Source organism: Lycium barbarum, chromosome 6, assembly GCF_019175385.1.
Source record: "Lycium barbarum isolate Lr01 chromosome 6, ASM1917538v2, whole genome shotgun sequence".
NCBI lineage: Eukaryota > Viridiplantae > Streptophyta > Magnoliopsida > Solanales > Solanaceae > Lycium > Lycium barbarum.
This window is the reverse complement of record NC_083342.1, coordinates 128,131,183-128,153,768: the sequence shown is the minus strand read 5'-3', so window position 1 is coordinate 128,153,768 and position 22,586 is coordinate 128,131,183. Positions and strand designations below refer to the sequence as shown.

General features: G+C 38.8%; 2 protein-coding genes across 3 annotated transcripts; both read right to left on the bottom strand.

Moving 5' to 3' along the window:
• Positions 1–548: 548 nt before the first annotated feature.
• LOC132598822 (2-oxoglutarate-dependent dioxygenase 19-like) lies at positions 549–4,409 on the bottom strand. Its single transcript, XM_060311924.1, is given in 5 exon segments — positions 549–798; positions 800–960; positions 2,077–2,404; positions 3,537–3,772; positions 4,029–4,409. Coding segments are annotated over 5 exon segments (1,041 nt in total). The 5' UTR covers positions 4,263–4,409; the 3' UTR covers positions 549–716.
• A 1,196-nt stretch (positions 4,410–5,605) lies between these two features.
• LOC132600189 (2-oxoglutarate-dependent dioxygenase 19-like) lies at positions 5,606–10,338 on the bottom strand. 2 transcript variants are annotated; one of them, XM_060313281.1, is made up of 4 exons: positions 10,049–10,338; positions 9,086–9,324; positions 7,099–7,426; positions 5,606–6,098 (listed from the first exon to the last, which is right to left on the bottom strand). In XM_060313281.1, exons 1-4 carry the CDS (start codon positions 10,283–10,285, stop codon positions 5,838–5,840), a joined length of 1,065 nt encoding a protein of 354 aa, XP_060169264.1. In that variant the 5' UTR covers positions 10,286–10,338; the 3' UTR covers positions 5,606–5,837. The 2 variants fall into 2 exon arrangements, with proteins under 2 accessions (XP_060169264.1, XP_060169265.1); XM_060313282.1 differs by having other exon boundaries at positions 7,297–7,426.
• Positions 10,339–22,586: the final 12,248 nt, after the last annotated feature.

The following is a 22,586-nucleotide window of genomic DNA, read 5'->3' as shown; positions in this document are numbered from 1 at the left end:
TGAAGGATAATGTATGCTCACATTTCGTTGTAATCTATTAATATAAAAAGACCACTAACTCATATCGAGTCAAATAAAGATTCTTTTAGGGGCTATAATATTAAAGTGAACCAAAGGCAACTTGCTACAAGAATCTGCATTATATATTACATTTTGTTCGACTACAACAAAAATATAGTAGTACATTAAACAGGCTACAATATTTCTGAGATAATAGCTAACCATTATGAGTCATCAAAATGGACATATATGAGCACATGGAGATATGGTATGGTCCACTTTACTAGCATCAGTCCTATCCGATAATGACTTTTGAACATATATTCATTTTGGTTATCAAACACGTAGCAAAGCCCCCGTCATTTTTATATTAAATCTTATCAAAAGTGGTAAGACACTGATTGATTTATAGTTTATAGTCAACATGGGTGTACATATTTAATTTGTTACGTACTTATATATAGTCCGAGTTGAAAGCCACAAAAGCCATATATTCAGTTGAGTCCACTGCCAACAAATTAATGTATCCACCCCGCTAAAACGTTCACTGATTAAAAGATCACAATTTAAACTATAGTACATCAGTTTGAATTTATAACATTATTGTTCCATTATACCACCTCTGTTCTCCATAATCAATATGAGAAAATAATCTCATCAAAAACGTGGAAAGAAGAGGTCAGTTCCCAGGAAAAGAAAGGGTAAAAAAAGAACACTCAATTATTTGGAATCTTGACTCTTTCCAAAGAGGACTTCCCCTCAAGTATGTTGCTCTGTTGGAGCTCCAAGTAATCCCTGCATTGGAATATAAGCTGCTGGTTCTTTATCTACCAGTGGGGAAGCTGGGCTCACAACTGTTTCCAGTGATGGACCATGGGGTGTAACTATTGATATCCTTGTTTCTTTGTTGTTCACCACTGCTCTATGTACATTGCTCTTGTACTTCCCATTACTGAATATCTACCATATGACGAAAGAAACATGTTAAACCATACCATTAACGGTAAGGTACTTGTTATTTTATACCACTATAAATTCTCTTGACTAGCCTAGACATTGACAAACCATAAATAGTACTCCCTCCGTCTCATATTATTTGTTCTGTTTCGCTTTTCGAGAGTCAAGTCGAATAATCTTCTAAACTAAATTTGATTAGATTAGTTCAATATTTTAAAATTATAATTTAGATATTCAAAAACTACATGAAAAATACTACAAGTTGCAAGTGAACAAATAGATCTCAAAATATTGGTCAAAGTTTTTATAGTTTGACTTTTTAAAAAAGGAAAGTGGACAAGTAATATGGTACGGAGGGAGTAGTATTAGTAAAATATATTCTTAAACTAAGTGGTGTTACACTTAATTTTCTAGGCTTGTAGTTCAAATGATCAAAGCATCGCCTTAACAATGCGGAAGCTGCACATATTTAATAAATATATCAATTCTGTTGGATGTGCGAACAAAGTACCACATTGATAGTTGAAAAGAAAAGAAAACTATTTATAAGGAGTTAGATACTCTTAATGATGTGAGGCCTTTTGGGGAAAACCGTGCGGGCTTGGCCCAAAGCAGACAATATCACATCGTGTTAAGAGTATCTTTGGACCGTTTTAGCCCAACAAACTGGTATCAGAGCTAATGGTTTGGCGAGACGAGTATGAAGATGGCGGAGTGTGGCGTGGGGCCCGGCTTAGTGCCTTTGCCTGTCTATGGGCCGGTTTACAACTTTTACCCGTAGCTTTGAAGACGCATACACAGCCTTTGGGCTTCGGTGACCGTAAATACTCTGACAGTGTGGGTGACACACAGACATGTTGAATCTCTGATCTGTGGTATGATAATGAGCCACGTGGAACTAGTTCGAGGGGGAGATTGTTGGGTGTGCGAACAAAGTACCACATAGTTGAAAAGAAAAGAAAGTTATTTATAAGGAGTTGGATACTCTTAATGATGTGAGGCCTTTTGAGAAAACCGTGCGGGCTTGGCCCAAAGCGGACAATATCACATCATGTTAAGAGTATCTTTGGACCGTTTAACCCAACAAACTATCTCTCAGGGAAGGAGTCATGAATTTACCTCAAGATGGTCGCCGGTGTTAACCAAGAGAGAGTTGGGAAGGGCTTTAACATGAAGCCATTTGCCTTGATGCTGAAGTTGGAGACCTTCAACTTGGTTATCGATGAGAATGGTTAAAAGGCCATGATCTGAATGGGCTGGCAACCCCATTGTAAGTTCAGGTTGAGGGCAACCTGGATAGTAATTTCCAACAAATATTTGAAGGCCTGATTCCAAATCTAGTGCTCTGTCCAGGAAACTTTCTTCAAGCCATAAACTTTCAGATATACCTGCTAGTAACTTTCTTGCCACTTCCCGGATTTTCTGAGTATACTCCGATGTAATATCCCTATTCAGTTAACATTATTGAGTCACTAACAAATAACTAAAGTAGGTAGATTACAATAAACCATTGTGATCCGGCCCTTTCCCGAACTCCGCGCATAGCGGGAGCATAGTGCACCGGGCGGTTCTTTTTAACAAATAACTAAAGTAACAGTCCATAAATAGTTGAATTAGTAACCGGTAAATTAGGTAGATTACTTGCTACACTACACTAATAACAGTGTATACTTTTTAGTTGTCTGTTTATATAACTTAAATTTGATTGACAAACGCTATCAAGAGCCCGTTTGGGTTATTTGTAAATAGTTGATAAGCACTCATGAGTGCTGAAATTGATTTTATAAATAAGAACCTGTTTGAATAGAAGTGTTAAAACTGATAATAAACAGTTGAAGTGTTTGGTGAAAAAAATGTTGATAAATAGTTTTTTTAATAAAATGAGTAAAATATGTTTTTTTTTTTAATAAAATGTTATAAATTTTAAAAGTATTTTTGTAATAAAAGGAATAAACACCAAATATGGAATGGAAAGGAAGTTAGTGATTTTGTTTTATAAAAGATATTTTGGGAATTAGAAAAAAATCTTAATGATAAAATAGTAATTTTCTTTTTTATCAGTGCTTAAAACCAACTTATGATTTTTTGGCTGATTTTGGTATATAAATACTTCACTTATAAACACTTTAAATATTTACCAAACATATTGAAAAACCAAAATGTGTTGATTCATAAGGTTAATCAAACACCTTAGCTTCCAGATAAGGTAAGAGCCTCTAGCATTATACTCCCTCCGTCCCATATTAGGTGTCCACATTATTATAAATATTCGTTCCAAAATACTTATCCAATTACAAAAATCAAGATAGAATTAATTAAGTTTTTTCTACTCTGCCCTTAACATTAATTGTTTTTTAAAGTAACCAATATTGCTTAGAGTGTAATTAACTAGCGAGAGATAAGAATAATAATATAATAAAAATACACTTATTTATGAGTTCTTAAAGGTATGTTGGAGAAAGTGGACAAATAATATGGGACGGAGGGAGTATTCTCTTTTATTATAACTTTGGGCAATTCAAAAAGCAATCTCTGATTTTTGAAAACTCCACACAGATGATTAGCAATAGATGAATTACCTGTAGCCTTGGGGTTTGGTAGGGGAGTGAAAATGAGGATGAACAAAGACCTTGAGATAGTCTCTCCAGAAGAAGACAATTTCTTTAGAAGCATTAAAGCTAGTCCCATATCTTATTGGATCCAACACATGCTTCCCAGCAAACTCCTGTTTTTCTTCCTCAGGCAAGTTGAAAAATTCATGAGTGCAATCAATCACTGCCTTCATCAATTTTTCTGGTATGCCATGGTTCACTACCTGCACTAAATTAAATATTAGTAATTCTTTCTCTTTGCACAAAACAAATCAAAAAACACTAAGTACACAAGTTATACCCTGTTTGACCAAACTTTCGGGGGGCGAAAAGTGCTTGTTTTAAAAAAGTGAAGTGTTTGGCTAAGCTTAGAAAATAAGTGTTTTCGGCGAGTAGAAAAAATAAGTGTATTTTTCAAAAATATTTTTGAAAAATTTAAAAGCTCGACCAAACAGGCTATAATCTCTTAACTGATACAACCATGAAGAAGCCCCAATCTTGGCATGCTTTGCCGAGTTGGTGGATGGCTGTGGAGCGTTGATGAGGATCAAGGGAAGTGAGTAGAGAAAAATCAACGATGGGGATTGAGTTTGAAACAACGTCAGGGTCAGTGGCAGAGGAATTGTTGTTATAAGAAGAGTGAACATAATTAGAAGGAATTAAAGGAAATTCAGAAAGTTGTTTGATATTGGCTGGTTGAACTATGTTCTCCATCTCTGTTACTGAAGCTTGAAGCCGGTGTTTGATAATTTGTGCTGTTCTTATCTTTGATTGACATTTATCGAGAAACTTTGTTATGTTTCAAGTACAGCTTGCAACAAAACTTATGCCAGATATTTTATTTAATGACAAGTGCATTTGTGGATTTCATTATTTAAATAGAGAAAGAGAAATGCAAAAGTTCTTCTTGTCTTATCATATTTTTTTTATAAATAGAACTGAATTTACAAATTCAAATGTCAAACAAATAAAATGTTTTCACGTGTACTTAAAAGGATGTAGTTTAGTGATTAAGGTAGGCTGAAAATTATGAGACATAAAAATTGGAGTGAACCCCACTTTACTCCCCTAATATTTAAGGGTTGAGAAATAATATCTCCTTCACATATTAAATGAGAACGATAACCCCTTTATGTAATACTTTTCGATAAGAGTTTTCTTTTTTTGAATAAAGATCTTCTTTTCTTTCTAGAATTAAAATATGAAAACGGAAAAGGGTAAAATATTACCCTGTATATCAAAAAAGGGTCAAATATCCCTCGTTATACTTTCGGTCCAAATATATCCCTATCATTATACTTTCGGTCCAAATATACCACTCTCATTACACTTTGACACAAATTTGATTTGAATTTTAACGGAAAGACACTTGTCAAGTTCAGAATCAAATTAATAACTCACCTTAATTTTAAATACTCGATTTCTTTAGGAAACCAAACGTTTAACCGACCCAACCCATTTATCTTTTTATTTTGAAGTTTTTCTTCATTTTAAAATAATGTGGTATATAAAAAAAATAAAAAATCCACTCTCTTAATTCTCTTAATTACACTTTTTTCTCTCCTATGTAACTGTTGGCTATTTTCATTGAGATTTAACAAGACATTGTTCAAAGGCTGGATTGTGCATTTTCTTTCGTTTTGGGTTGTCTGAATTTGTCCTCCCTATTATTTTTCGTCACTAGCCCTTAAAACATTTTCTACTTTCCTTGTTCATGAAATCTTATTAGTTCCTTATAGATATTTCTTAGAATTTCTCAAGATGTGTTGAGTGATATTTTTATTAAGTACACATTAAACACATCCTCTTGTAATTTTTATGAAGTACAAAAGAGGGTGTATAACTTGCATAGTTATACATAGGTTAAAAAAGTGTACCAAACAAGGAATTAGTAATATCAAAAACTAATACATGTATTATTTTCTCTAATTCATCCTACCCGACGACCCCTTAATCATAAGCTTGAAACGGGCTTTTCCCAATTACAGTAACTTAAATAAGAAAGTCAGCCTAACCTCATTGAAAGACCCAAAGTTATTTAAAAAAAAAAAAACAGAAGGTTTCAGAGATTGCTTACACCTCAATACTTTTTTTTTAATTGCAACATCGGTATTAAATGACGATTAAATTTAAAGAGTACATATTTCTAGAGACAAGTTTAGTGAACTTGGTCCCTATTGAGCTTTCGTACTAAATGTAAAAAAAAATTCATATTTCGACCACCCTATAAACACTTTATGTGTTAAACTAAATGAAATAACTAATGTGTGGTCGACAAGGTCTTATTTTTCAGGTTTGTTTTAATTTAATCTTGATTTGATCCAAGCTGGACTTTCCGTCTAGTGGCTTAGTTTGTTGCTTCTCCACATATTCACTGTATTTCATGGGAAGATAGAGTGGTGGCAACCTTTCATTTTGGATCAAAGGTGAAGCAGCTGGTCTCACTGTGGCATTCATAGCTGGGCAATTAGCAATGCCTATTGATATCCTTGGCACCTTTTTCACTACTGCTCTGTGCAAAACGCTCTTGTATTTCCCATTGGTAAATATCTGTCAAGAAAAAAGAAGATATCACATTGCACATAGTAAATGAGGGCATGTTTAACATTTCTAGATAAGCGGCTAAAAAAGTTTTGCCCGCCTAGCCGTAATAGTTTGTAGCTGTAGCCAGTGTATAATCAACTGGCTAAAAATATTTCACCCACCTAGCCGTAATAGTTTGTAGTTGTAGCCGGTATACTCAGTGTATAACAAGGTGTATAATCAGCTGGCTAAAAAAGAAATCACCCGCCTAGTTGTAATAGTTTGTAAAGGTGGCCAGTACAAACTCAGTGTATAACAAATGTGTAATCATTATGTACAGTGGATGTTCATTTTTAGACAGCCAGCTAAAAAAATTAACCCGCCTAGCTGTAATAGTTTGTAGTCATTGTCGGTGCATATTCAATGTATAACAAGGACAACAAGTGTATAATTCAATGATTATCATTAATTATACATTGCATACCGATTAAAATTGTTAAAAATAAAGATTCAGATTATTTTCTTATGTGGGCTTTGTTGGGCAACTATGTAGTGTACAAATGGGCAATTTGCAGGATTGTCCTTCGCTGGGGGTGGTCTTTAATTTATGTCCTTCAAATTCGTGGTCTTTAACTTTTGTCCTTCGCTAAAAATTTCTTGGTTTCGGGTTCGAACCCCCGCTCAGTCAAAATTTTTTAAAAAAATCGCAAGACAGAATTTGTAAATTCTGCCTTAAGGCCCAGACAGAATTTGCATGGGCAGAATTTTGCCTTAAGGCCTTGCGAAATTCTGACTTGCGATTTTTTTTTATTTTTTATTTTACTGAGCTGGAGTTCGAACCCACAATCTCGAGGTATTAAGCGAAGGGCAAAACTTAATGACCACCGATTTGAAGGACCGAAATTAAAGACCACCCCAAAGGAAGGCCAATCCGCGCCAAAAAAAGTGTAAAAATCACTAAAATATAATACTAAGTACTATTGCAGTATAAAAGAAATAATTCTTTTTTTTTTCCTTCTTATTATACCTCGAGGTGATCGGCAGTGTTAACCAAAATAGAGTTGGGAATGGGATTGATGTTGATCCATTTTCCATTTTGTTGTATTTGTAATCCTCCAACTTCGTTTTGAATGAGTAAAGTCAAAAGCCCAAAATCTGAATGGGGTGGAAGGCCCATTACAAGTTCGGGCTGTGGACATGCTGGATAGTAATTTGCAACAAATACCTCGAAACCCGAGTCCAGATCCAGGGATTTTCTCATCAACTCTTCTTCCAATCCTAAGCTTTCTGATATTCCTGAGAGTAACATTTTTGTCACTTTTCTGCACTTCTCACAATACTCCCATATAAGTTCTCTGTAAAATTAAACGACAAAATGAATATATAATGTAATGAGATCTTGATTGGGAAAAATATTTTTTGCCGAACCTAGGGGGTCGTTTGGTTGTTGGCTAGCCAGCTAAGTTATTCATGTATTAAATTCGGCATAAGTAATACTCCTTCTGTCCCAATTTAAGTGATACACTTTCTTTTTTAATCTATTCAAAAAAGAATGATACATTTCTATATTTTGAAATAATTTAACTTGAAACTTTCTCTTTTACCGTTAATGAAAAGATTTAGAATTACACAAGTATCTATGACTTGTTTTAGACCACAAATTTTAAAAGCATTCCTTTCTTTCCTAAACTTAGTGCCTAGTTAAACTATATCACATAAGTTGGGATGGATGGAGCACCATGTTTGGTAGCATTCTTTTACTATGCATAAAATTCAACACACCTAATATGATATTTAGTTTGCATCCGCATAGTGTATAAGTTATGAGAAAATTTATATATTACTTTGTACATTAATACACGATAGAAAATGGAAGGATTGATACATGATAACTAATACTTAAATAACTAAATCCTAGATAACTAATTCCAATATAAATAAATTCACTCACAGTTAATTCTCGTATTACTAATCCTGCCTAACTCTAACTAACAACCAACAACCCCTGAATGTGTAACTTTCCCATCTTGATTTGGGAAGGAACAAAATGGTCGCTGTCGCACGGGCCCAACACCAGACATGAGTGACCCATTGACAGATGAATCCACTAAGCCCACCTTAGACTTAGACGTTACCTCGACCAATAATTTCTATTACATTTGATTTGTGGTCCATGTTTCATCTCCAATGTTTTTATCCTTTTATTTTATTTTAAAATAACTGGTATTCCACAAAATTAAGAAAGCATTGATTTTTATCTTTCATTTTTACCATTATTGAATAAACGAAGTTTTACATAATTAAAAAATCATTAAAGAGCTGCTTCTTTTTCAAGACATTTGATTAAAAATAAATTGATAAAATCACTTCTTACTTCTTAAGAGTGAATAATTTTCTTAAAGAGTTCACTTGCTATAGGGAGTATTGTCTATCCCAACTTTACATAGATAAAGATGCATGGACTATTTAAGGAAACAAGTGTATATATCCACTCTGAGCATGTTTGGATTGACTTATAAGTTAGTCAAACCAGCTTATAAGTCATTTTTAATTTATTTGAGTGTTTGACAAAAATAGAAAATAACTTAAATTAAGTTAAAAAGTGCTTAAAATAAGCCAAAATCAAGAAGTTGCTCAACCTTAATTTTTTTTTTTTTTGGCTTAAAAGCCATTTTGGTTTGACTAACAACTTCACCCTTTTATCCCTTATATTTTCTGTTAATTCCAATACTACCCTTACTTCTAAAAACCCTTTAAATACTTTTATCCAAACACGTAAGTGGTTATTTATAAAATAACTTTCAGCACTTATGCTTAAAAGCCACTTTTTTTTTTTCCAGCTAATCCAAACGGGCTCTCTGTCATTGAACTTTAGGTTGATTTTTTAAACCTCGTAATCTGTCTGTCCATCGGTCGGTGATTGCATGGAATACATCAGATGGACCCCTTATGATATTCATAAAATCTTGTCGATACAAACGTGATATTTATGAGAAGCAGATAAAAAAGAATACCTGAAATTCTTGGGTTGGTGAGGGGAGTGAAAGTCAGGATGAACAGAGAGTTTAAGGTAGTCTCTCCAGTAAAATGTTGTCTCCTTTGAAGTATAATTAAAGCTGGTGCCATACTTTATGGGATCAAACACTTGTTGGCCTTTGTAGCGCCACTTGTCCTCCTCTGGCATCAAGAAGAACTCATTTGCCACGCCAATCAACTCCTTCATCAAACTTTCTGCTATTCCATGGTTCACCACCTGCACTCACACAATTATCAGACAACATTATAGTACTATATACTGTCTTAGTTTACATGACACTATTTTCTTTTTAGTATCTTCTAAAAAGAATGGCATAATTTGATAGTTGGAACAATCAACTCTAAACTTTTATTCTTACCCTTAATTGAAACTTTTATAGCACACATAATTACTATGGCATGCTTGAGATTCAAAATTCAGTTATGCCCCTAGTTGAATTTATAAACCATGTCATGGTCTATTGGAACAATATATATAAATCTAAACTTTTAATTTTACCTTTAATTGAAACTCTTATAGCACATATAATTACTATGGCATACTTAAGAACAAAATTTTCAAAAACTCAAGTATGCCCCTGGTTGAAATTATAAACCAAGCACGTGTTAGGGCTAGGACCTTGAATTGTTTGTTTACTCTAAGTTGTATTATCGATGTGATGTGTTGCTATTAGGAAAACACTTTAAATACAAAAAGAGCTCCATCCGGCTATACTCTAGCTGGCCAGCCTTAGTTTATCTTGAGAAGTCAAGGAGCCGCAGAGACTAATTGGGGGCAAGCTCCCATAAAAGCCTTCTAAAGAAGAAAACTTCATGGTTAAATTTGCCATTGAATTTTTTCATCAGGCATGTGCAACTAATACAATAGCAACAAAAAGTTATGAGCCCAAGTAACTTAAATAATATATGCTAGTTAGTATTAGTAATATATATAGACGTACCATGAAAAATCCCCATTGTTCACAAGCTCTTCCAAGGTCCTGAATGGCTTTGGAGTGTTGATGAGGATCTTCTGAGGAAAGGAGGGAAAAATCAACGACGGGTAATGAATCATCAATACTGTCTATGGCTGGTGATGAGTTATGATGGTGATCGACAGAGTAATTAGAAGGCACTGCTTTGAGATTGGGCAACTCAGCTACTACTTTCACGCTTTTCATTTTGTTTTCACAAGCCATTAATTATATATTTCTGATGTCTTGTAGTATGTGTTAGGAGTAGTAGCTGCAAAGTGGAAGCTATATATAGGTGTTCAATCTTTTATGGTCACACAATTAGTTATATATCACACAATTCGTGGAGTGGTAAATATTCCTTCATCCTTAATTGAAGGTCTTGGGTTCGAGCCCTATTGGGTACAGAGTCACCTTTGTTAGAGAGCGCTCTACTCCTAACCTAGGACTTCCGGCGCAAATTCATATTTAGTTTGGCTCTAATATGACCGAACACCAGGTAAGAAACTAAAAAATTAGGCAAAATGTTGTTAATTAAATTGGCTACGTTTTAGTCAAGTTTTCAAAATCCACTTATTTTAATAAGTGTTTATGCTTTTGCAGCGTGCGTAGCACTATGCGTTTGACATATCAATTGAAAAAACACTTTTGCCTTTCTAAAATAAATATTTTTTTTAACAAAAAAAATAAATAAAACACTTTTCAATTCTGTTTTTTTTTTTTTTTTGTTTTGGTAACAGGCTAGAAATCAAAAATGAAAAGAAAACCAAGGCCACCGCCTAATTTTGACAAGGGAATATCAAAGTCCGTACCAATTTTAACCTAAAAACTTTTATACTATAATCTAAACCACAAAAATGATTATGTATTGTCTCCATCCATGCGTGGCTATTTTCCTGCCATGCATGTAAAGCGTTTGATTAAATAGAGTATTTACATGAGTATCATTTTCTGCGGTAATTTGTGTCTCAAAACATTTACGAAAACTTAATTAACCACAGATTTGAGCAAAGTTTCTCAGAAACCTTTCCTAAATTAATGAACTGGTGAAAGCTATCTACTCCTATATATTTTGAAAAATTGTTGGATGTTGTTTTTCTAGAATAATTAATTGTTTAATAGAATGAATATAATATTTAATTTCATAGAGATAAATGAAGAGTCTGATATTTTAATTGTAGAAGGAGTCTATCATTTTATTTACGGAAAAGGTTCATATATGCCGCAGACTATAGTAAATTCCACGCATTTGCCCGTCGTTTAAAGGTCAGTCCGCCCATGCCCCTAACGTTACGTTTTGCTTCACCCATGCCTTTGAGTTAACGGAAACCTGACAAAAATATTGGAGGGTAAATTTGTGCAGTTCCGCATAGTATAGGGTCATATTTGATCCACTGAAATTCCTAAATATTATGGCACAAAAGCAATAATATGGCACAAAATATCACTGCATTCCAAAACATAAAAAAATATTTGCAATTACAATTCATGCATCCACCATTACATTACATCTAAATTATACAACTAAAAGATCAAATGCAATTACAGCCATCTTTTAAAGATTATTTTCACAAACAAGAGCACCATTTTACATTTCCAAAAGATTTGTTTTACTAATGATAATATCTTTTTTTTGTGAATTGTTGATGACCTGGACAATTCTTTCTAGATATTTTTCGTCTTCCCAGTCCCAATATCTACACGAGAATGCATGCAACAACTTCTTATTGTACCAATAGTTCTTGGATTTTTTTTTTGTAGTGCACTTTATGCTTGCTAATGATTTTTTGGTACTGCATTTTGAAACTCCACACTTATCGTGCAACCCACACTTTGCTCTCTTATTCTTTCACTTGTTTATGAAATGTCGGAAGCTTCGAGTTCTTCAAATAGTTGTAGAAGGGTTCGTTACTCCATCTCACATCATGGACTCCAAATAATTCTACCAAATTTATGTTATGCGTGGAATTCGCGAAAGGGCCAGACCACATTAAATTTTATGTAAGACCATATAAATCGCTAAAATGTAATATTTTCTCTATTATTGCTATCAAAATTTCAGCACTGCAGGAGACGTTTTTTCAGGTGTCATAAGTCTAATGTAAGTTATCTCTTTTTCCTTGTGATTTTTTTGTGTGGCAGATCTGTAATGAATTTTTTTTATGTTTATGTTTTGTGCGGCAGTTGTTGCATGCATTATCGTATAGATATTGGGACTGGAAAGACGAAAAATATCTAGAAAGAGCTATCCAGGTCATCAACTAATTGGAAAAAGAAGAAGATATTATCATTAGTAAAACAAATCTTTTGAAAAGGTAAAATGGTGCTCTTGTTTGTGAAAACAATCCTTAAAAGATGGTTGTAATTGCATTTGATCTTTTAGTTGCATAATTTAGATGTAATGTAATGATGGATGCATAGATTGTAATTGCAAATGTTTTTTATGTTTTAGAATGCAGTGATATTTTGTGCAATATTGTTGCTTTTGTGCTATAATATTTAGGAATTTTAGTGGATCAAACATGATCCTATACTATGCGGAACTGCACAAATTTGCTCTCCAATATTTTTGTCAGGTTTCGTTAACTCAAAGGCATGGGTGACGCAAAACGTAACGTTAGGGACATGGGCGGACTGACCTTTAAACGACGGGTAAATGCGTGCAATTTCGCATAGTCCGTGGGCATATATGGACCTTTTTCGTTTTATTTATGCAGCTATATATTTAAAGCTCTTTGGATAGTGAAACTTATGTGACAACATATTTTAATTTTCTTGTTGCTTGCATCGATCTTTTCAAGAAATCTTTACGGAAAGAACCAACTACTCTTTAGTTGCAGCTAGTTTCTAGACACGTGCGCTACACGTGCATGCCTAGTCATGCAATATATGTTTTTATAAAATCAAATCAATATGGTTGCAAATGTTTCACGTCTTAAAGTTTTTGTCTTGTTTTTAACTAACTTTAGCCTCTTTTTTACCGCTGCATACATATCAAGAAGTAGTTGTCGAATAGTTCTAATGTGTAAAACAGTAACATCACCCAATTATGTGATCGAGTAATTCAAGTAACTTGTTTATTATTGCTGTAATATTAATATATAAATTTCAAATGAAAGTTCATTTCAAATCAACACCAAACTTTATAAATGACTATTAACTTAAGCCAAATAATATAAAGAAACTTAAGTTCATATAAAGAATGTTGATTAGTAACAAACAATTTTTTTTTTTTTTTTTTTTAAAAACGATTGCAAATATTTCATGACAAAATGATTCATTTCTCAGTAGTGCTATATCACTTGAATATTTCAATTATATATATTAATATCTTTTAGAATATGAGTTCTTAAATTTTTACTCCCTCGGAATACTAATGATTTCAAACGGGAACATATTATGTATTTCCTTGACAATTTTGTGCATATAGTTAATTCATTTGTCTATTTAATAGGTTACTCAATATTTTGAGTTATTCATGTACCATTTTTTTTTTCCAGCAAATTGACTATTTCGATAAATTGATCGTCCATTATTTAATTTGTTACCATCAAATAACTTATTCAAAAAAACATTCATAAACCCAAGTCGAACTCAGTCGACTTTGAGGAATAATTCATGTAAAAAGGACAAATGGAAAAAGAAATTCAAAGAAGCAATATAATCATCAATTGAATTAGACAAAGATAAACATAGATTAAAAAATATAAAAGTATTCTGAAACCTAGAATCCAACAATCTAAATATGATTAGATGAAAGAAGAAAATGTAACGTTAAAGTGAATGCATGATTATTTTGAAGCATTGACTTCAACTACCAACCATATTACCATAGCTACAGTGATGCAATCATTTACCCAAGTGTGTTTTGAAGCTTTTACTTCAATTACGAACCATTGTCCAGTTATGTGATATTTAAATATAAAAGTATTCTGAAACCTAGAACCCAACAATCTAAAAATGATTAGATGAAAGAAGAAAATGTAACGTTAAAGTGAATGCATGATTATTTTGAAGCATTGACTTCAACTACCAACCATAGCTACGGTGATGCAATCACTTACCCAAGTGTGTTTTGAAGCTTTTACTTCAATTACGAACCATTGTCCAGTTATGTGATATTTCTAATCTATTGGTACCTTCGTCCAGGAAAAAACCACAAAAAAGAGAATTTGTAGGAGTATGTTTTAAGTAGGGTATTAATTAGGTTATTTAGAAGGGTTTTTGGAACAGAGTTTAAAGACTTGAGCAGAAAAAAATCAGTTTTTATATTAAAAGTAATACGGTGACATATGAAGTAGTTAAAACTATGATTAGGTTATAAATTAAGAAGTAAGAAAGCACAAAAACTACTCAGAATTGCTTTTCTAAGTAACTATGGATCTAACTGCAGGAAACTTAAGGTAACAATCCAAGTTCTGAATATTCCAACTCATTTCTATTGCCAATACATAATATTAAAGGCAACTATCTTCGCAGAATACAACTGAAAATTACAAGCCTTTCAAACAATTGAATATTCTTTCATTCGCCGGATATGCTATTTCTTACAAACACAATTTAACCTGATCATAATAGCAGGTGGCTGCTAATTAATGATAAAAAATGCAGTAGATGAACTTGTATCTGTTATATTAGAATTTCTTAGGATGAAATTTCATGTTGTATTAAAGATGATTAGCAAAATTAGTTCCCCCAGAACGTCATAGAGCAATTTATGATGTATCTTTCTGTGTATATGTGGGTCACTGGAGAACCTTTAATCCAACGGAAAGAAGACATTGCCGAGGTTGTCAGATCAAGGCTTGATGGATTTCACTAATAAACTGAATTCATATGTTTTTCCCAAAGTTGTCTAAAAAATATTTATCCCTCAAATAGACGTTGTTGAGCAGATGTTACGTAAACCTTATGAAGTATCTCTTAACCAACACCAATTGAAAAATATAATAATAGCTGTTTTAATTTATGATTGAAAGACTTGTTTACCCCGAATTCGGTAATCAATTGAATTTGTATGTGGGTATAGGATATGTGCTTGGGTCCAAATATTTATTACAAAGAGTTGATGATAATGCTCGTTGATAAGCGAGTAAGGAGTGTAAGTGATAGACGACTTCGCGGATGGCGAGTTGGTTGAAGAAGTACAATATAAATGACCAAATTTACAATAGATAGCATCAATATTGAGGTTACAAGAGCTGTATATATGTTGTATTACAAGTGTTCTTGGAAATAAAAGATGACCCAACCCCCCAAAGGGAGGTGGGAATGCCCTATTTATAGTAATGAACCCATGGGCTTGCTCCAATATGAATTAATAAAATAATAATATAAGGGACAGCCCCTGCACGGATTTGATGGGATTTGACTAACGGCGCCGTCTGACACACGTGTAGTTGGTAGCCGACCATGATGTGACACCACTGATGCATCCCAGTAACGGTCACAACGGACCAACGGACTCACGGATACCGGACCAACGGTGATGATGCCCCGGAAAGAGATCCGAACCTTCGGTGGCTTAGAGACCGGGCCCGATGACGCTTCCGCTTGGCTTTGATCCGAATGCTTATCTGGAAAGGCGATGCCTTCACACGAACTTTCGCCCCTCTTCTTCCTCCGAGCCATAGTTACCCCGGATTGGCCCGTATCCGGTTTTTACCGTATACAGATAGCCCCACGCTTCCCGGACCAACGATCTATCAGAGTGATGGGAAGCGAATGAATCATACATCCGACCGCCCGGACGGCCAATTCTTATCTCTTTATTTTGGCGGGAACGGGTGCGTCACGTCTTCCCTTTTGCCGGCCACGTGTCCAATTCCGGATGGTCCACTCCTGTCAACCGCCTTTTGCACGTCGTTTCGCGTCGCTTCGCATTAATGACGTGACACGTGGCGATCCTCGATTGGCCGTCCTCGATAACCGTTCCTTCCTTACGCCTATATAAAGCCCCTCATTCCCTCATTTTTCACTTTTCTGGTATGCTCTCTCTTTTCTTCTTCCCTCTGTGTGTCAAAACCATCCTTTCCACCACAAATTTGTTGCCAAACCTTCTCTTATCAATACGAAAAAAGAAAGGAAGGGGAATTAACTTTGTCACCATTCTTGTTAACTGCTCTTTGCTTCTTCAAATCGTCATTTCCTTCGTTTCCTTTACGCCATTTCCCAAAAATTTCTTTCCCTCCATTCCTTCAACATGTCTGAAACCACTTCTACCGAAGTTCCTTCAATCTCATCCCTGAGGGCCGAGGCCGTGTCCTCGGCCAAACAAAAGAGTAACCCCGAAACTACGGCCTCGGATATTATACCGGCCAAGTTTAACTTCAATAAAGACCTGGAGGCAGAGAAGCCCTCCGTCGTTTCAGACCGGGGATACGACGTGAGACGATATCCTTCCTCCATAACCGAGGACAAGCTCGACACAGTTCGGGCAGACTGTGGGTGGGACACACGCCCGGTAAGGGTTTTTGCACCCGGGCCAGATGAATCCATAACCGACCACCGGGAAGGGTTTTTGTACGTATACACTTACCCCTTCACCCTTAAGATCGACCCCCCGGTTGATCCGGTCATACTGGATATGTGCCGGACCTATGGCGTCACTTTGGCTCAAATCGGCCCAATTGTTTGGAGGGTCGTTGCCTGCCTCCGGTTGCTGGCCAACAGAGCTGAGAAGGAATTCTCATTGGGCCACCTAATACGTCTGTATTCCCCGAGAATATTCTGGGGTGGTGTCATAAAACTAGCCAAGCGCAGCCGGAATCCGTTCTTCTCGAAGATGGACGAAGACCGGGACAGGGGATGGTTAGAACGCTACGTCCGGGTGAAAACCGAGGATATAATCCCGGCCTCCCATCAATCTTTTCCGGAGAAATGGAACGACAAACGTAAGTTCGACCCTTTGAGCAATCGTCACGATATGTTCAGTCGCTTACGGTATTGTTTTCTCACCGCCCTTTCGTTATTTTGCAGCAAATGGGTTTGTTCCCCCGGTTATTCGAGATCTGAGTGAGTGGGTCACGGCGCTCCTCAACCAGCTTCCCTATGAGGACCGGACTTGGGCCCACTTATCACGCGGTCGATGGATCGCTTAAAATCATGGTAACATTTGACTTTCCTTTGGTCTCGTTGCATCTTTAGCCATTCGAGGCCGTCAATTTTCTTAACCTGCCTACGTTTTTGTCGTTCAGGCTTGCCGAAGGGCTCGGTGGCATCTAGATCGGAGTCGGGGGTCGCTTCCCCTGCACCGGCGTCCGCGTTCGACACGGCGGGTTCCGCCCGTGTTCTCGCCGAAGCCGCCAAAAGGAAACGACCCTCCGAAAAGGGTCAACCGTCCAAACGAAAGAAAGCAAGAAGTGTTGCCCGGCCACCGAGAGAGGGAATGGAGCCCGACATCATTGTTCGGAGGGTCGACCCGGCACCGTTAACGGCCCCAGTACCCGAGGAGACTGCCTCCGAACCGCCCTTGCCTTCTATGAATGAAGGTATCTTAATTCCCGTTCTCCCTTCAGGTGCGGAAGAAATCCTTTCCCCGGCTCCTCTTCGGTCGGTTGACTTTGTCGACATTTCAGGTGAAACTTCTTCGGAAGATACTCCCCTGCAGAGGGAAAAAGGAGCCGGGGAAACGGCTGTCACTGCAACCGATCAAGGGACTGTTCCAGCTCTGGAGACCGAAGCCCCCACTCAGGCTCGTCCATCGCCCGGCCACGAGCCGGTTTCTACTTCCGAGCCCCCGGTCCTTGCCGGGAACATTGAGTCTACACCGAGTTCGTCTACCCTTGCCCCGAGGGTTGTAGACTTCGAAGATATGTTTTCAGCCACTCCTCCGGCTACCGGTGAAGCTGCGGGTTTCGGCCATCTTCCAATTCCTCGGTTTACGAGGTCGGCCAACCGACAGTTAGAATCTGGCTCTAGAGATAACCTGGTGACCGTCTTCCCAGCCCCGAGCGTAGAGCCGAGAAGGACCAGATCGGCCGTAATCACCGTCCCCGAGGATTGCGGCTTTCTATCACGTCCGGTAGGAGTGGCAATTTATTTGCGTCCTCTTGTCTCCGACTCGGATAAGCGCAAAATGACCGGGGTCACCTGGCAATGCCTCATGAACGAAGGCATGCACGCGGGCAACCGGGTAAGACTCACAGCCATCTTTGTATATCAACAGACTTTATGCTCATTGGGTTTTGATTCCTTGTGTTTGCTTGCCTTGCAGAGTGTAGTACTGGTGAACGAAGCCTTCATCCGTGCCCAACACGAGATGGATGATCTCCGAGGCCAACTAGATGCCCAAGGCCGAGAAATGGAGAAATACAAGCATCTCCTCCGAGAGAAAGAGGAAGAGTTGAGCCGGGCCGTCGTTCTTGCCCACCTTCGTACCGAGCTTGATACGGCCAAGGACGAAAATCGTCATTTGAAAAATGAGTTGGCCGCCATGACTGATTATAACCGAAGCCTCGAGGCTGAGAAGATTTGCCTCAGCCGAGACAAAGCTCAGTTTTCGTCAAGGCTGGACGAGCTGGAGACCACCGTCTCTCAACTCCGGGGGGAACTTGATTTGGTGAAAGCCGATGCGACTAGCTTAGCCGAGAGGAACCGGCAACTGGAATCTGATACCGCTCTATACGAAGAACGCATGAAAGTTTTCGAAGAGAAAGCCGAGGAGCGGTCTCGGATAAGTGAGGGCTTAAAAGCCGAGCTGGAGGAGGCGGTGAGTGCCAACGACGTTCTTAAGGCCGAGCTAGAAGCTGCTGTCCATATGAGGACTATTGCTGTGGCAGGCCGGGCCGAGCTGGAGACTAAGTTGGCTAAGGTTGAGGCCGATTTGGAAGAAGCCTGGCAAGGCGTAGAGACGGCCGAGGCCCATACTGCCATTGTTGCCGAGTATGAGAAGTGGAAGTCTCGGCGGCTCACCCTCGAAGAGGCCGATCGCGGCTTCTCCAATCTTCCGGCCCTGATAAACCAGGCCAAAGAGATGGAGGAGGAGGCCAGCCATGCCCTCGGGTCCGACTCGGACGATTCCGAACGAACCGAGTCCGATTATTCTGGCTCTAGCCATGCTGAGTAGCATAGAATTTTTACTTGGCTTCTGTTTTTTGCCTTTGCCAGCCTTTAATTTTTGATGTAAATGTACTCTTTATAAAAGTATCCTTTGCGTATATGAAAGTTGCACTTCTCTTGTGTCATCGTTTGAGTGCTTGTTTTTATTTTGCCTTGAACTATTGGTCCGATTTTCGGACAAGATCATCCGTGGTCATTGATTAATTCTGCCCGTGGGACTTACCAAATGTTTTGCGACCTCAGATTTTTCTGTGCCCATGATGGGGACTTCTCTAGGACCGGCTTTTTTGTGGCCGATTTGAGATGACCTCATTTGCTCAATTTTCGGCCATAATATCCAGTGTAGGGCGTATTAATTGAACACTGCCAAAATATTGGTCATTGTAATGGTTTCTGTATTGCAAGTGTTTGTACATATATGAGAATTTTTCGTTTCTTGTATCTTTGCCGCAGCAAGATACAAGAAATGGGACACGATTCATTATGATCGTTTGGTCCTTACATCGAAGGCGGTGGCCGGTGGCCGGCCTTTGTTTTTGCCATGGCAAATGCTGAATGGGACACGATTCATTATGATCGTTTGGTCCTTACATCGAAGGCAGTGGCCGGCCTTTCTTTTTGCCATGGCAAATGATGAGCTTATTTCCTTGTTTCTCTTTATCGTGACATGCTTCGATATGGGTACTGTGCCCCCCTAACACTTGTCCGAGCTTCGGGGTCGGGTGAGTGTTACCAAGCCCCCACTCGGAAGATGCAACCTCGGGTGTCCGAGTTCTGGCCCTTTATTTTCGTTGCGTAGCACGTTGTACTTGTTGCCTCATTAAAAACCTCGGCGGAAAACCCATTTTGGGAAAAAACCGCACTAAGGAAAAGAGTGCAACACGCGATTTCAGTCCTAAAATCCTATTTTTGTGCCGTGCTTGATTTCCTGCAAAAAGACAATACGGTTAACAGAAGATATATGAGAGGATCATACCTTAGCAGTAATATCTTTTCAGATGGGCTATGTTCCAGTTGTTGCGTAGGCATTCCCCATCCATGGACTCCAGCTGGTATGATCCTTTGCCCGTTACACCGGTCACCTTGTACGGTCCTTCCCAGTTTGGTCCCAGTTTTCCCTTGTTTGGGTTCTTTGTATGCAAAGTGACTTTTCGAAGTACCAAGTCCCCAACTCGGAAATGCCGAAAGTTGGCTCTCCGATTGTAGTACCTTTCCATTCTCTGCTTTTGGGCCGCAATTCGGACCAATTTTCTTTCGCGCATCTCATCTGCCAAGTCGAGTCTTACGGCCATGGCCTCCCCGTTTGACTCCTCGGTTGCATACCTGAAACGGAGAGTCGGCTCGCCAACCTCGACGGGGATAAGGGCTTCGGCCCCGTATACCAATGAGAAAGGGGTCTCGCCCGTGCTGGACTTGGCCGTGGTTCGGTACGCCCATAATACCTCGGGCAATACTTCTCTCCAATGGTGCTTCGATGCTTCCAGCCACTTCCTTAGGCTTTGGATTATTGTTTTGTTAGTGGATTCCGCTTGTCTGTTTGCACACGGGTGATATGGGGTCGACACAATCTTCTTGATCTTCAACCCCTCGAGAAAACTGTTGACCTTGCTACCCACGAACTGAGGACCGTTATCACAAGTTATTTCGGCTGGAATGCCAAAACGGCAAACGATGTGATCCCAAATGAAGTCGATAACCTCCTTTTCTCTGATTTTTTCAAAGGCCTGCGCTTCGACCCATTTAGAAAAATAGTCAGTCATAAATAAGATAAAGCGTGCTTTACCTAGTGCCCGGGGTAACGGACCCACGATGTCTATTCCCCATTTCATGAACGGCCATGGTGAGACCACCGAATGCAGCGAATCCCCGGGCCGGTGAACCATCGGGGCATGTCTCTGACACCCGTCACACCTTCAGACAAAGTTTCTCGTATCTTCATCCATCTGATTCCAATAATATCCGGCTCTGACAAGCTTTCGGACCAGAGCTTCTGCACCAGAGTGATTGCCACAGGTTCCTTCATGTACTTCCCTCATCACATACTCCGTTTCCCCAGGGCCCAAACATTTAGCCAAGGGTCCGTGGAAAGAGCGTCGGTATAATTGGCCGTCCACTAAGCAAAAGCGGGCTGCCTTTGCTCGTAAAGAACGCGACTCCTTCGGGTCGCTTGGGAGCTTATCATCGCGCAAGTAGTCAATGTATTTGTTGCGCCAATCCCAAGTCAGACCTGTCGAGTATATTTCAGCGTGTCCGCTTTCTATGGCCGTTTTTGTCAGTAGCACCGTTTCTCCGAGGCTGATTTCGGCCCCTTCGACCGCAGATCCCAGATTTGCCAATGCATCGGCCTCGCAGTTCTGTTCTCTCGGTATATGCTGCAGGGTCCATTTTTTAAATCGGTGAAGTATCACTCGGGTTTTCTCGAGGTACCTCTGCATCCGTTCATCCTTGACTTCAAACGTGCCATTCACCTGGTTTGCGACTAAGAGCGAGTCGCACTTTGCCTCGATAGTTTCTGCCCCCATACTCCGGGCCAATTCTAAACCTGCAATCATAGCCTCATACTCGGCTTAATTGTTAGTTAGCTTGGTAATTTTGATGGACTGTCGGATGACATCACCGGCCGGGGCCCTAAGGACAATACCAAGCCCGGAACCTCTAAGGTTCGAGGCCCCGTCCGTATAGAGAGACCAAATGCCCGTGGCCTTTCCCGAGGTCAGCAGGAATTCTTTTTCGACGTCGGGGGCCATGGCTGGGGCGAAGTCTGCTACAAAATCAGCCAAGATTTGGGATTTGATGGCCGTTCGGGGTATGTATTCGAGGTCGTAGCCGCTGACCTCTACAGCCTACTTCGTTAGCCTACCCGACAACTCGGGTTTATGCATGATGTTTTTCAAAGGATAAGTAGTTACTACACATATGGGATGGCTTTGAAAGTAAGGTTTAAGCTTTCTGGACGCACTTACTAGTGCCAACGCCAACTTTTCCAGATGGGGGTAACGGGTCTCCGCGTCCCCCAATGTTCTACTCACGTAATAGATAGGGAATTACGTACCTGATTCTTCTCGGACCAAAACGCCGCTCACCGCTACTTTGGAGACAGCCAGGTACAGAAATAGTGTCTCACCTGCCTTCGGCGTGTGCAGTAGAGGGGGGTTGGACAAGTACTTCTTCAAATCCTGTAGAGCTTCTTGGCACTCCGGTGTCCAGATAAAATCGTTCTTCTTCCTGAGCAAGGAGAAGAACCGGTGACTCCTGTCCGAGGATCTCGATATGAAGCGACTTAGCGCTGCGATTCTCCCGGTGAGTTTCTGAACCCCCTTTATGCTGTTCACCACCTCGATATCTTCGATGGCTTTGATCTTGTCTGGGTTGATTTCGATCCCTCGGTTTGACACCATGAAACCCAGGAATCTGGCAGATCTTACTCCGAATGCACACTTCTCCGGGTTAAGCTTCATGTTGTATT

Bases quoted from the DNA above. Each gene is read 5' to 3' on its own strand.
- LOC132600189 (XM_060313281.1), bottom strand. From the start codon at position 10,285: ATGGCTTGTGAAAACAAAATGAAAAGCGTGAAAGTAGTAGCTGAGTTG. The intron at 9,325-10,048 runs GTACGTCTATAT...GTGTGAGTGCAG, and splicing joins AACAATGGGGATTTTTCATG to GTGGTGAACCATGGAATAGC. The intron at 6,099-7,098 runs GTATAATAAGAA...TTTTCTTGACAG, and splicing joins ACACTGCCGATCACCTCGAG to ATATTTACCAATGGGAAATA.